Below are 14,682 nucleotides of genomic sequence, written 5' to 3'. Positions count from 1 at the left end.
GGACCTGATGGTTTGCCTTTTGAGTTTTACAGAGTTTTTTGGGAAGATATTAGAGAGTTTATTTTGAATGTGTTTAATGAGTGTGCAACAAATGGAGAACTTACAGAATCTATGAAACAGGGAGTTATTACACTAATTCCAAAACCTAATAAAGACGTGTTGCACTTAGATAACTGGCGCCCAATTACGCTACTTAACTCAGATTACAAATTATTAGCGTTGCTGTATGCAAATAGGTTAAAACCATGTTTGGAGGAAATCATTTCTGTCACCCAGTCTGGATTTATGAAAGGAAGACATATTTCAAATAACATCAGACTGGTGTTAGATCTTCTAGATTATTCATATCTGGTAAATGAGGAAGCTCTTATTTTGTTTTTAGATTTTTATAAGGCTTTTGATACCGTGGAGCACAATTTCATGTATCAAGTTCTACGTCCACACATTTTATAACAATATCTCAAGTAGTGTTTCTTTATCGGGCGGTACATCCAAAGTTTCGTTATCTAAAGAGGCATTAGACAGGGATGCCCTATTTCCCCGTTTTGATTTTTATTAGTGTCTGAAACTTTACATCTTTACACTGCTCATTGCTCTCAAATTAAAGGTATTGAGATAGGTGATTTCACTTTAACTATTAGTCAACTCACCAATGATACTTGTTTATTTCTGAAATAACAAAGATCAGGTCCCTGTTATTCTAGAGGCACTTGAACTGTTCTCTGATGCCTCTGGTCTATCAGTGAACCAGTCTAAGAGTGAGATTATGGCTGTTCACCATCTGAACGATTCTAGTATATCTGGATTACAGGTGAAACAGGTAGTCAGATACTTGGTTATTGTAATTAGCAAATCAGCCTCAGGGAGAATTACAGAACTTTTTTCACAAAGACTACAAAAAACAAGAAATATTTTTAACTGTTGGCTCCAAAGAAATTGATCTATTCAAGGTCGTGTTTTGATTTCCAAGGCTGAGGGATCTCCAGACTTATATATCCTGCATTAGCTCTTTATGTAGATTCTAAAATGTGTACAGCAATTGACAAAATTATATTTAAATTTATCTGGAGAGGCAAGACAAACCATAAAAGGAAAACCATAATTAGAAGTGTATCAGAAGGAGGATTAAATGCTTTAGATTTTGAAACCATTAATAATATGTTTAAAATGAACTGGATCAAGCACTGTCTTTGTGAGAAGAATGTTCCATGGTTCTTTATCCCCAAGCTAGTCTATAATAAATGTGGTGGTCTTAATTTTTTACTTGCTTGTGATTTTAAATGCACTAAACTCCCAATTAAGTTGTCTAATTTTCACAAACAAGCTTTGGATGCGTGGAAGTTAGTCTACAAACACAATTTTACTCCCCATCCCTGATGTGTTATTTGGAATAATCAATATATATCAGGGGTGGGCAACTTCGGTCCTGGAGGGCCACTGTCCTACAGAGTTTAGCTTCAACCCTAATCAAACACACCTGAACAAGCTAATCAAGGCCCTCAGGATTACTAGAAAATTACAGGCAGGTGATTTTTTCAGGGTTGGAGCTAAACTCTGTAGGACAGTGGCCCTCCAGGACCGAAGTTGCCCACCCCTGATATATATGATTCAAAAACAAGACTTTATTTTGGAGTGAGTGGTTTGAAAAAGGTTTCATTTTTGTTACAGACTTATTAAATCAGTCAGGAGACCTATATAATTACACTGAATTTGTTAATAATTTTGGGACATATGGTTCTTCAAAAGAATATTTAAAACGTAAAAAAAAAAAGAAAAAAAAATATTTACTACTTCACCTTATCAAAATTGAAAAGATATATAATTATGTAATTGGTTCTCTTCCGACTCTCACTGTTGGAGGCCTTTCTATTAAGGATAAAAAATGTAATAATATTTATATTAGAAAAATATTAACTACAGAAAAAAGCATTTCACCTAAGGCATTGATGAAATGGAAACAGTTCCATTTCATTCTCTTCTTTTTCAGAATCTGTGGTCAGATATTAATAAATATGTATAATAAATATGAATAAATATGTTCCTAATAAAGTCAAAGAAACTCACTTTAAAATAATAAATAGATATTATCCATGTAATGATTTTATCAGTAAGTTTAAAGAAGGGGTTTCTCCAGTATGTTGTTTTTGTAAAGAGGAAACAGAAACAATTGTACATTTATTTTTTAGTTGTAAGTATACCAAGTTGTTATGGTCCAAAGTTTCTATGTTTATTTTTGAGGTGTTTTACAAATTTGTCACAATAACTGATGCAATGGTCTTGTTTATGGATTGTGATACCGGTTTATTGGAAATGGATAATATAACAATTTTTATTTTTTTATTTAGGAAATATCATATACACAAAGCAAAATATATGTTAATTTTACCAAATGGTAGACTATTTTCCACTGAGTTAAAGGTTTTTTTTACGATTCTCTGACTTCAATACAGAGCAATCGTAAAGCTGTTAAGACATCTCAATTGTTGAAAATGATAATTGATGTATTAGTTGTATGATTGATTTTCTGATGCAAGATGCAAAGTTGTGAATTTGTATAGACTCAAGTGTTTTGGATTTAGACTCAAAATCCAGTGTTACCTATTTTATTTATAATCTTGGCATTTATAAATAAATTATTTAAAATAGAAAAAATATAGGAGGGTTGCAATAGCAGGGGATTCAGGGAGATACTGTAGATTGTTACAGGGAAAGGTCTGTGCTGGCTTGGTTTTCTTGCTGTGTTGTGCATCACTTCAATAGAATGGGTTCATTGCACTGGGATGGAAATGTATGGCAGCAGTATCAGGGTGCAGCTGACACCAGACGAGTCCAATCACATGGTGTCAGTCACTCACCACTACTAAAAGTCAAGTCAAGTCACCTTCATTTATATAGCGCTTTTAACAAGATTGTTTCAAAGCAGCTTTACAGTGATAATAGGAAATGAAAATAATAGAGATTGTTTTGGCTTTACAGCAGCTCTAGAATTAAGTTATTGTCTAGCTAAAGTAAGTTTTTGATTGATTCACTTCCGTTGCAAAGAGCATTAGTTATTAGCTTAGGTGACGCTTAAACAGAAAACCTCCAACGTGCTCCAGACGCTCACCCGCACAACAACGGTGTTTGGTGGCTCGAGAACGCAAACTTTGAAATAGGTTCTAAGGTGCACGTTTTTTTTTTTTTTTTTTTTTTTTACGTTACGATTTCCATGTAAACTTCAAAAACGTAAATCTGTGAAAACGATGAATATGCACATGCATTTTTAAAAGGTACATGTGATAGGGGAGAGACTTTTTGACTTTTTTCAGTTTGTGTAAATCTACTTAGGGTTCAGAGTATAAATTTTTTCCCACATTAATTTCCCACATGTCTAGTACAATTATATGATTTTGTTTTATTAATCCAGTGTATACTTATTTTCTTGATATACCCCAAAAGAAGGGAAGTGACTTGTGACAACATTCCCCATAGGTGGGGCGCATTGTAACATGACCATATGACAGCTTAAAATGTTATCTGATCAGACAAACTAAAATATTTTCTCAATAAAATACAATTATTAACTTTTTCATATTAAATAATGGCATTTTTTAATAAAAAATAAAATAAATAATTGAGTTTGACAACGAACACACCGGAAAACACAGCTATACAACATAGTTCAAAACATAATAATAATTAATAATTTCTGAACATTGACTCTCAGTCTTTATTCACCTTTTTCTCATGTTTTTTCAATAGAATTCATAAAAGTATAGAATAGAATATTTCATAGTTCTAATAGGGGCACATTGTAACAGTGTAATGTGCCCCACCCTGCTAGTGTCTTCTGCTACTGAACAAAGCATTAAATGACTATCTCAACTGTTAAATAACATATTGGAGATTAAAATAATATCAGATTTGTCTAATTTTAAATAAACACAAAAATAGAGATGAAAAATTTACATAAGTTAGAAATTTACTTTTGCTATGGTTAAATAAATGTTCAGTGATATCTTCCAAATATTTCAGAATTTTGGTGCAATTTTTTCTCTATATAGTGTTGATATGGCAACTAGTAAAAACACTTTCGTCATGCTAGTGTGGAAGTATTTTAAAACAAGTGTGTTACAACTAGCCCTGCGTTACGTTGTGCCCCACTCACCCCTACTGAAGACAAGTAGTAATAGCTGCTGAAATTTTTTTGTCGTCACAGGAATTAATTACAATTTTACTGTTTATAATCAGAGAACTCGTTTTTCTTTTTCTTCATAAGGGTTGGCATCGGGATTGGTGCCAATGTATGTGGGTGAGATTGCCCCTACCAGTCTAAGAGGAGCTCTGGGCACCCTGCACCAGCTGGCCATCGTCACAGGCATTCTTATCGCCCAGGTACAGTAAACTTAAGTTGTTTTTTCCCCTTTATATTAATTTTCAAAATTCTTTTGAGCTCATAACTACTGAGACTCCAGTCATTTATTATTTCATTTGCAATATTTTTTTTCTTCACTCATTTCTCATTATCAATGTCATGATCTTCTCTTCAGATCTTAGGGCTGGAGTCTCTGTTGGGCAATGAGCAGCTGTGGCCGGTTTTGCTGGGTGTTACAGTTCTACCTACAGTCCTGCAGATGACGCTGTTGCCTTTCTGTCCAGAGAGCCCGCGCTTCCTCTATATCATCCGCTGCCAAGAGCACCATGCAAAGAGCGGTGAGGAGTCATGGGTCATTTCTACAGTTTGGTGCATTAATGTCCCCATGAACCACTGCATATTTTACATAAAATGTTAATCAACTTTCATACCATATGGGTTTTCCTGCATAAATGTGCCCCAATGAATAAATATGAATACCAACCACTTCATGCTGAGAAGGTGCAGAGGAGCAGTGCCATACAAAGCATTTGAGATGTCTGAACATATATACTGTACATTTTGTGAAAAAAATCCAAGGCAGTTCTTCCAGTTCAAAACAGTTAAAAGCCATTATGTACATCATGGCTCACACTAGAAACATTAAGAAATGACAAAAAATTGCACCCTGGTGCCCCTGACAAACTCTGAGGAAGGCTGAATGGCCAAAATGCATCAGTATGCAGTGTTTTAGTCCTTTTTATTGTTTCTAGTGTGAGCCATGATGTAAATGAAGGCTTTTTAACTATTTTGGACTGGATTTTTTTTCCTAAAAAATGTTTGAAACCCAACCAAAGAGCATCTTCTTGGAACATTTGTTTAACCTATATCTCATATCACAAATATTTGTAATTAGTATGTAGGCCTACTTTTAATATAATTTAAGAATTTTTAAATGGTAAACTAAATACACAATGAGCACTTCAGCTTATTTCCTCTCTTCTTCAGCTTTGCGGCGTCTGACTGGCCGTCTGGAGGTCAGTGATGACTTGGCTGAGATGAAGGAGGAAAAGAGGAGGATGGAAATGGAGAGGAAAGTGTCCATTCCTGAGCTCTTTCGCTCTCATCTGTACCGGCAGCCCATTATCATCTCTATCATGCTGCAGCTCTCTCAGCAGCTGTCAGGAGTTAATGCTGTGAGTGCTGCAGTTGTCAAAAAAAAATTTGCTCAGTGATCTAAAAAAAGAAAGATGACCTGAGATTAGTTTAAAGTTTAAAAAAAAAAAGTTGAATGCAGCTCTTCTACAGGGTTTGAGTACCTTTGCTCCATTACCTGAATTAGTTTTCTAAAATTACTTAATGTAAATGTAACTGACCCTTCGTAATATGGTGGCGCAAAAAAGTGTTGGGCTAAACGATTAATGTTTAAATGTAATCATTTATCACCATTAAGGGAAAAGAAGACTTTTAATACATTTTCATTTATGGCAGTAAAGATGTTTTTTTTTAGAACAGTAAATTGAAACAAACTGAATTTGTGTGCGACATGTTTTTGAAACAATTCTCACACTTGCTCTTGCATTTCACTGTTCAGATCTTCTATTATTCTACTGACATCTTCAAGAAGGCTGGGGTGGAGAGTCCGGTTTACGCCACCATAGGTGCTGGAGTTGTCAATTGTGCTTTCACTATAGTCTCGGTATGTTATAATGTTTTTTTTATAATTAATATATAATATTTAAAAAAATAATAATAATAAATAATTAAAACAATATGAACAACATTATTAGCATGAACCAAGCCAAACTACAAATTATTATGTGATGCCACTCACTGTCTATTGCTCACTTGTTCAATCTACAGGTCTTCCTGGTCGAGCGGATGGGTCGCCGGACACTCCACATGCTTGGACTTGCTGGAATGTGTATCTGTGCCATCATCATGACAATTGCCCTCACATTACTGGTACACCCAAAATACTAATCAGGAAAAATGATTTTTTGGATGGCAAAATATATGGCAAATATATTGTTGTTGTTTTTACTTCGTATTACCCTTTTAACTATTTGCATATAAATAGTTACTGGAAAAAGTACTCTTAATTTAGAGAAAATCACTTGACAAAGTCAGAAGGCTGGTTGTAAAATGATCAAATACATTTGTTTAACATTTTTCCTTGTCAGTGAATGCTGTCAAAATTATCATCACTTTTTAATGTCTGGTCCAACTTGAATCTTTCAAATGTGGAAAATGACAGAGTATGAACTGTTGTTCCCTTTCGTAGTCACTCCGAGTTACGTCGGATGACGACGAATGGGGTTTCGCTTAGAAAGCCTATCATCTTCGAGTATAGAAAACGAGCCAATGGCAAAGAAATGCCATGGGTCTGCGGAATTTGCATAGCGTAACTCCGCCCCACCCTGGGGGTATATAAGGAAGTGCGCTGGCAACATGCAGATATGTTTTCGCTTCGGAGCCAAGTTGATTCTTCACTCCACAGCCAATTCTGAGTTCATCTCTTCATTCTCTTCGAGACGAGCCTCTCTCCAGGTGTTGGTGTGACAGCGAGTTCCAGCGAGTGCACATTCCCTGCTTATCTGTGCAGTGATTTGACAGAGTGTGTGTGTTCATCTCCCTGGTCGCTTCAACACTTGCGGAGAAATCTCCTTTCACAAAAGAGCATTGCACGCGGCACGTCTTTTTAAAGATGCCTCGCCCGTGCATTTCTGGTTGCGGTCTCTATGTGTCTGACTCTGATGGGCACAATCGCTGTCTTGTGTGTCTGGGTGTCGAGCACGCTAAGGCAGCGTTTGTGGATGAGTCATGTTCCCATTGCGGGAACATGCCCATCGCACGGTTGCGGTCGAGACTCAATGACCTTCGTGGTAGAGTCCCCTCATCCGCACCCCGATCTACGAGCTCCACGAGAGCTGATACTTCGGCCGGCGGCCAGGGTGACCTGAGGGTTACGGTGTGGAACCAAGCGCCGACTATTCCACGCTCCGCACCCCCCTCTAGCACTGTGCAACCCGCGAGTGTTCCGAATGAGCCTGCAGTACAGTCCTCTGACTTGCCGCAGGTCTCATTCGGCGCTCCAGAGGAAGACCGTATGTCGATCGCTGCATCACAAGGTGGGCAGGAGTCCTTGGGAAGTGACGATTCGGCTGTGCTGCCACCCTCGGGTGTTCCAGCATTGCCCGAGTCTGATCCCGAGCTGATGGCCATGCTTTCCCGGGCAGCCGCGGCCATTGGTCTAGAGTGGTCCCCGCCACCTGGTCCAGTGCGCTCGCGGCTGGATGATTGGTTTTTGGGAGCGGCCGCTGACCCTCGTCGCCGCCCAACCCCAATGCCTTTCTTCCCGGATGTGCATGAGGAGGTCACGAGGTCCTGGAAGGCACCATTGTCTTCCCGTGATCGCTCGGCGACCTCCTCCGCCTTGCCTCCTCTCGATCAGGCGGCTGCCAAAGGGTACACTGGGGTTCCCCAGGTTGAACGCTCTGTTGCGATGCAACTGTGTCCTCAGAGTGCTTCTTCCCGTGGCGACCCAAAGCACCCCTCCAAGGCCTGTAGGTTCTCCTCCACCCTCGTGGCGAAGACCTATAGAGCTGCGGGGCTGGCGGCCTCCTCACTGCATGCCATGGCGACACTGCAGGTCTACCAGGCCCAGTTGTTACGTGACATGCACGAGGGGAGGACTGACCTAGCACTCTTTCATGAGTTGCGTGCCGCCACCGACCTCGCTCTCCGGGAGACGAAGGTGACCGCACGCTCGCTGGGTCAGGTGATGTCCACTTGTGTGGTCCAGGAACGACACCTGTGGCTCAACCTGGCCGATATGCGGGAGGCCGAGCGGACCCGGTTCCTCGACACCCCCATATCCCAGGCTGGCCTCTTCGGCAGAGCAATCGAGGACTTTGCCCAGCAGTTCTCGACTGCCCAGAAGCAGACTGAGGCTCTCAAACACGTCCTGCCCCGGCGGCCCGCTGCTTCGGTAGCGCAGCGCGATTCAGTTCGCGCGGTCTCCTCCCCGCTTCAGGGGAGTCCGCTTCACTATGGTCGGTGGCAATGCCCCTGTCATGAGAGCGGAGGTCGCCACCCTACTGGCGAAGGGTGCGATCGAGACTGTCCCTCCAGCCGAAATGAAGTCCGGCTTCTACAGCCCCTACTTCATTGTACCGAAGAAATCCGGTGGATTACGACCTATCCTGGACCTGCGCGTCCTGAACCGCTCCCTTCACAGGCTGCCGTTCAGGATGCTCACGGCCAAACGCCTTTTCGAATGCGTACGACCACAGGACTGGTTTGCAGCGATCGACCTGAAGGACGCCTACTTTCATGTCTCCATTCTTCCTCGACACAGACCATTTCTTCGGTTTGCTTTCGAGGGGCAGGCATACCAGTACGCGGTTCTCCCTTTCGGGCTAGCCCTGTCTCCTCGCGTCTTCACGAAGGTCGTCGAGGCAGCCCTTGTTCCCCTACGAGAACACGGGGTTCGCATCCTGAACTATCTCGACGACTGGCTGATCCTAGCTCACTCGCGAGACCAGGTTTGCGAACACAGGGACCTTGTGCTCCGGCACCTAGCTCGTTTGGGCCTTCGGGTCAACTGGGAGAAGAGCAAACTCTGCCCAGTGCAGAGGATCTCTTTTCTCTGTATGGAGATCGACTCGGTCGCCATGTGCGCGCAGCTTACGAGCGAGCGCGCGCAGTCACTGCTGACTTGCCTTCGTCAGTTCGAGGGCAGGAGTACGGTTCCACTGAAACTTTTTCAGAGGCTCCTGGGGCATATGGCATCCGCAGCCGCAGTAACGCCGCTCGGATTGCTTCATATGAGACCGCTTCAGCTTTGGCTTCGCGATCGAGTCCCGAGGTGGGCATGGCAACACGGCACGCTCCGAGTCCCAGTGACTCCGACCTGCTGTCAGACCTTCTCCCCGTGGTCGAACCTCAATTTTCTACGGGCCGGAGTTCCCTTAGAACGAGCTTCCAGGCATGTTGTTGTATCAACGGATGCGTCTGCCACGGGTTGGGGTGCCATGTGCAATGGTCATGCTGCCGCGGGCTCCTGGACAGGACCCCAGCGCCTTTGGCATGTCAATTGCCTCGAGTTGCTGGCTGTACGTCTCGCCCTGCACCGCTTCCGTGCGTTGCTCAGGGGCCAACACGTACTAGTCCGATCAGACAATACCGCGACAGTAGCGTACATCAACCGACAAGGTGGTCTACGCTCCCGCCATATGTCGCAACTCGCCCGCCACCTCCTCATATGGAGTCAGAAGCATCTGAGGTCGCTTCGAGCCATTTATATCCCGGGAGACCTGAACCAGGCGGCCGACGAGCTGTCTCGGCTTCGGCCTCTCGCTGGAGAATGGAGACTCCATCCCCAGTCGGTCCAGCTGATTTGGGATCAGTTCAGGGACGCACAGGTAGATCTGTTTGCCTCCCACGACTCGTCCCACTGCGACCTGTATTATTCCCTGACCTAGGGCACGCTCGGCACGGATGGACTGGCGCACAGCTGGCCGCGGGGCCTACGCAAGTATGCGTTTCCCCCAGTGAGCCTTCTTGCGCAGACCTTGCGCAAGATCAGGGAGGACGAGGAGCAGGTAATATTGGTTGCCCCGTATTGGCACATCCGCACTTGGTTCCCAGAACTAGTACTCCTCGCGACAGCACCTCCCTGGCCAATTCCTCTGAGGAAGGACCTGCTTTCTCAGGGACGGGGCACTTTATGGCACCCTCATCCCGATCTTTGGAACCTCCACGTTTGGCTCCTGGACGGGACGAGGTAGGTTTGAGTACCCTACCACCAGCGGTGGTGGCTACCATCACTTCCGCTAGAGCTTCGTCCACGAGACATGCCTATGCGTTGAAGTGGAACCTCTTCGTCAACTGGTGTTCTTCTAAACATCTAGAACCCACGAAATGCCCCATCAGTGTCGTGCTTTCCTTCCTGCAAGAAGGGTTGGAGCGAACGCTGTCTCCCTCCACCCTGAAAGTGTATGTTGCCGCCATTGCCGCACATCACGACGCAGTTGATGGTAAGTCCTTGGGAAAGCACGACCTGATCGTCAGGTTCCTGAGGGGAGCGAGGAGACTGCATCCTCCTCGTCCTCCCCTCGTACCCTCTTGGGACCTCTCAGTGGTTTTAACTGCCCTGCAGAGTGCTCCCTTTGAGCCTCTGCAATCAGTGGAGCTTAAGTTCCTGTCAATGAAGACAGCGCTCCTGGTTGCATTGGCCTCCATCAAGAGGGTAGGGGACCTGCAGGCATTTTCGGTTGACGAAGCGTGCCTGGAATTTGGACCGGCTAACTCTCACGTGATCCTGAGACCCCGGCCTGGATATGTGCCCAAGGTTCCCACCACACCCTTTCGAGACCAGGTGGTGAACCTGCAAGCGCTGCCCTTGGAGGAGGCAGACCCAGCCTTGGCACTGCTCTGTCCAGTACGCGCCCTCCGTGCTTACGTTGACAGAACGCAGTGTTTCAGGACCTCAGACCAGCTCTTTGTCTGTCATGGTGGGAAGCTGAAGGGAAAGGCTCTCTCAAAGCAAAGGTTGTCTCACTGGATAGTGGACGCCATTGCTTTGGCTTACCAGCAGCAAGGTCGACCGTGCCCCCTTGGTGTGACGGCCCACTCCACCCGGAATGTGGCATCCTCTTGGGCTCTAGCGCATGGCGCCTCGCTAACAGACATCTGCAGAGCTGCAGGCTGGGCGACACCTAACACATTCGCGAGATTCTACAATCTCCGAGTTGAGCCAGTTTCTTCTCATGTACTCGCTTCAACTAGCCGGTGCTAGATTCTGCTCAGGTGTCTTCGCTTGCTCGCCATTCCTCTCCACGGACGGGATACGTGCGATATTTCCTCAGGTGAGCCTCATAAGCCCTGAGTCTCCTCCAGCACTGTTGACGTCAACGCCAGAGTTATGCCACTGGCAGCTTTCGCGCTTGGCTAGGTGCCTCCATGTGCATGGTTCCCCCTCCGGGTGACCCCCACATGTGTATTTCCACTGTAAGCCTTTTTGAGCATGTGTCTTTCCCTCGGCAAGCCACCTTGCCACCCCTGGGGTTGAAATATTCCACCTGTGGCTGGACACCCCAGTGATTCTCCATATGCAGCCCCTCGGGGTCATATGTGTATTCCAAGTCCCCCCCTTCGGGTTGGGCATAATTGCATATTTCCACTGAGATATGCTTCCCAGTGTACCTTGGTATTCCTGTGTTAAGTAGGAGTCCTTCGTCCGTGCCAGTCTCACGACAGGGAGCTCAGACTTACGCAGGGCACTGGAAGACAGTCGGGAGGTGGCGTGATTACACTGGGAACCCCATTTGTCGTCATCCGACGTAACTCGGAGTGACTACGAAAGGGAACGTCTCGGTTACGTATGTAACCCTCGTTCCCTGAGTAGGGAACGGAGACGTTACGTCTCCCTGCCACTTCCGCTGTACCGCTGGAACGCCTGAGTTCAGTCTCGGCTCCTCAGCGAAGACATATCTGCATGTTGCCAGCGCACTTCCTTATATACCCCCAGGGTGAGGCTGAGTTACGCTATGCAAATTCCGCAGACCCATGGCATTTCTTTGCCATTGGCTCATTTTATATACTCGAAGATGATAGGCTTTCTAAGCGAAACCCCATTCGTCGTCATCCGATGTAACGTCTCCGTTCCCTACTCAGGGAACGAGGGTTACATACGTAACCGAGACGTTTTGTAGCATATAGACAGATAAGAAGGTATAACTGTAAAAAAACAAAAAAACTCTCTGCTTTAGAAAAGATGATGGATCATTAACAATTTTTTCTTTGTTCATTAACAGGAGACTGTGCCATCAATGAGCTACATTAGCATGATGGCCATTTTTGGTTTTGTGGCCTTCTTTGAGGTAGGGCCAGGTCCTATCCCTTGGTTCTTTGTGGCTGAACTCTTCTCACAAGGTCCCAGACCAGCAGCCATGGCAGTAGCTGGCTGCTCCAACTGGACTGCCAACTTCATCATTGGCATGGGCTTCCCGTATGTTGCTGTAAGTGCAGAGGAAACGTTATATTCTGGATTTCAATTTTCCGATATATCAAATGTGTCTTAAATCTATCAAACTCAATCTCTCCTTACCACAGAACCTATGTGGTCCATACGTTTTCCTGATCTTCGCTGTGCTTCTCCTTTTCTTTCTGGTCTTCACATTCTTCCGAGTTCCTGAGACACGAGGCAAGACTTTTGACCAGATCTCAGCCACCTTCCATGGTCATCCACAAAACATGATGGACATGGACCTGGACATGGATCAAGGGAAACACAGTACAGAGCTAGACTACCTAGGATCTGATGGGACAGAGAACTGAAGCCTGAGAACGAGAGAAATTGTGGATGGGGGCCAGAATCACCACAATTTACCGTTCTTTGTGGCTTGGAGAGGAAAATGCATACCATGAAGACATTACTACTCAGAAGAGACTATGTGGTCTTTGGAAATTAAGTATTATAAAGAAGGATGTTGGACTTTGGGAGAAAGTGCAATGTTGTTTGAAAAGGAGCAAGACTTGAGATTTGGAACTCTGCACTTTAACTGCACAAAGGTTTCCATATACCACAAAGCCAGCTATGGTTTTGCATACAACTAGATCATAGACTGTTCTTTTCATTTTAGCGTTATCTTAGGATAATGGACCCTTTTCACATTTCCAGGGTTTTGAGAAGCAGAAGTCTTCATAGCTGGGTAAACGGTGAATGGGAGACAACAGCAAATATAATTTTGTATTTCTATCTGCTTTAATAGCAAAGGCAAAAACATCCGTAATAGCGTTTTATTAACTTTCCAAAAGAGTGAAAAATATACAGAGATTGATTACAGCAGTCAGAAAAGAATAAGATGTAAAATTAGCTGCCACTCCCTCAGCGTTGATTATTTTTTGTCATTTACTGCCAACCAAGATAATATAACAGGAAGTATAGCATTGTGTATTCAAAAAAAAAAAAAAAAAAAATTACTATATTTGCATGTTGATAACTGCGGAAATGCATCATTACAGTCTGTGAAAAGGGTCCATTCTAATACTGATTAGTAACAAACTGTCAAATGCTTTCAAAGTTTTTGCACAAAGCTAAAATTTTACCAGTAGATATTTAATGCTTATATCATATACTATCCTCAACACACATTAGAGAAACTAGTTATTTCAAACCTTCAATATTTTAATGACAGAATCAAACATCAAAACATGCACATTTTGTAATTTCAGACATGTATAACTCCATAGGAAATTGTTTGTGCTTAATATATAGAGAACATTTCTTATTCACTATATTAGAAAAAAAAAAAAAAAAAAATTATATATATATATATATATATATATATATATACAGTGCTATGCATAAGTGAATACACCCATGCTAAAGTTGACTAAAAAGAGGAATAAAAAATCATATTTTGGAAATTGAACTTAATGCCTTAATTTAAAAAATTAGGAAAAATCCAACCTTTAAGGACACCAATTTTCTTTGTGAATGAATAATGTATCGTAAATAAATAAATGTTCTTCCTTAAAATACATGGTGCATTAAAATAGCCCCACATCATCACACAACATTCACCATACCTAGAGATTGGCATGGTTTTATTTCAGTTAGCCTAATAGCTAGTTTGATTTGCATTGAGAGATGATCTTATGGAAAGTACCCCATGCCAATCTCAAGGTATGGTGAATGCTATGTGATGATGTGGGGCTATTTTAATTCCAAAGGCCAAGGGAACTTTATCAGGATGCATAGTATCCTACATTTTTTTTTTTTTTAAATACTTAAAAATAAAAATCTGCCTGCCTCTATGGGAATTTAACATAGGGGTGTACACACTTATGCACCATGTATTTTAAGGAAGAACATTTATTTATTTACGATACATTATTCATTCACAAAGAAAATTGGTGTCCTTAAAGGTTGGATTTTTCCTAATTTTTTAAATTAAGGCATTAAGTTCAATTTCCAAAATATGATTTTTTATTCCTCTTTTTAGTCAACTTTAGCATGGGTGTATTCACTTATGCATAGCACTGTATATATATATATATATATATATATATATATATATATATATATATATATATATATATATATATATATATATAAATAAAGAGTTTCACTGAGAAATTAAATGTAAGATGTGTGCCGTCTGATGAGTGAAAAAAAAAAAAAAAAAACCTGACCTATATTCCTTATTTTGACTTATATTGTCACTATATGCCACATTCTGAAGTGTAACTTTAACTTATTTATATGATGGAATAAAACATGTTTTTGTTCTGACAAACCAACTGTACATTTGCAAGCACAGGAAGTGTGACCAGCTTTT

General features: G+C 42.6%; 1 protein-coding gene across 2 annotated transcripts in view; it reads left to right on the top strand.

Moving 5' to 3' along the window:
* The window catches only part of LOC311287283 (solute carrier family 2, facilitated glucose transporter member 4-like), a 64,520-nt gene extending 50,884 nt beyond the window's left edge, over window positions 1-13,636 (top strand). For both annotated transcript variants that reach the window (XM_084404004.1, XM_084404003.1), the window contains 7 exons: window positions 4,259-4,374; window positions 4,530-4,692; window positions 5,342-5,529; window positions 5,928-6,032; window positions 6,197-6,298; window positions 12,154-12,357; window positions 12,452-13,636. In XM_084404004.1, the coding sequence (XP_084260130.1) occupies window positions 4,259-4,374; window positions 4,530-4,692; window positions 5,342-5,529; window positions 5,928-6,032; window positions 6,197-6,298; window positions 12,154-12,357; window positions 12,452-12,676 (1,103 nt within the window). In that variant the 3' untranslated portion in view covers window positions 12,677-13,636. The remainder of the gene's footprint in view (window positions 1-4,258; window positions 4,375-4,529; window positions 4,693-5,341; window positions 5,530-5,927; window positions 6,033-6,196; window positions 6,299-12,153; window positions 12,358-12,451) is intronic.
* The last annotated feature ends 1,046 nt before the right edge of the window (window positions 13,637-14,682 follow it).

The sequence above is a fragment of the Rutilus rutilus genome, assembly GCF_951802725.1.
Source record: "Rutilus rutilus genome assembly, chromosome: 3".
Taxonomy (NCBI): Eukaryota; Metazoa; Chordata; class Actinopteri; order Cypriniformes; family Leuciscidae; genus Rutilus; species Rutilus rutilus.
Note: the sequence above shows the minus strand (reverse complement) of the source record. Positions and strands in the feature narration are given on the sequence as shown.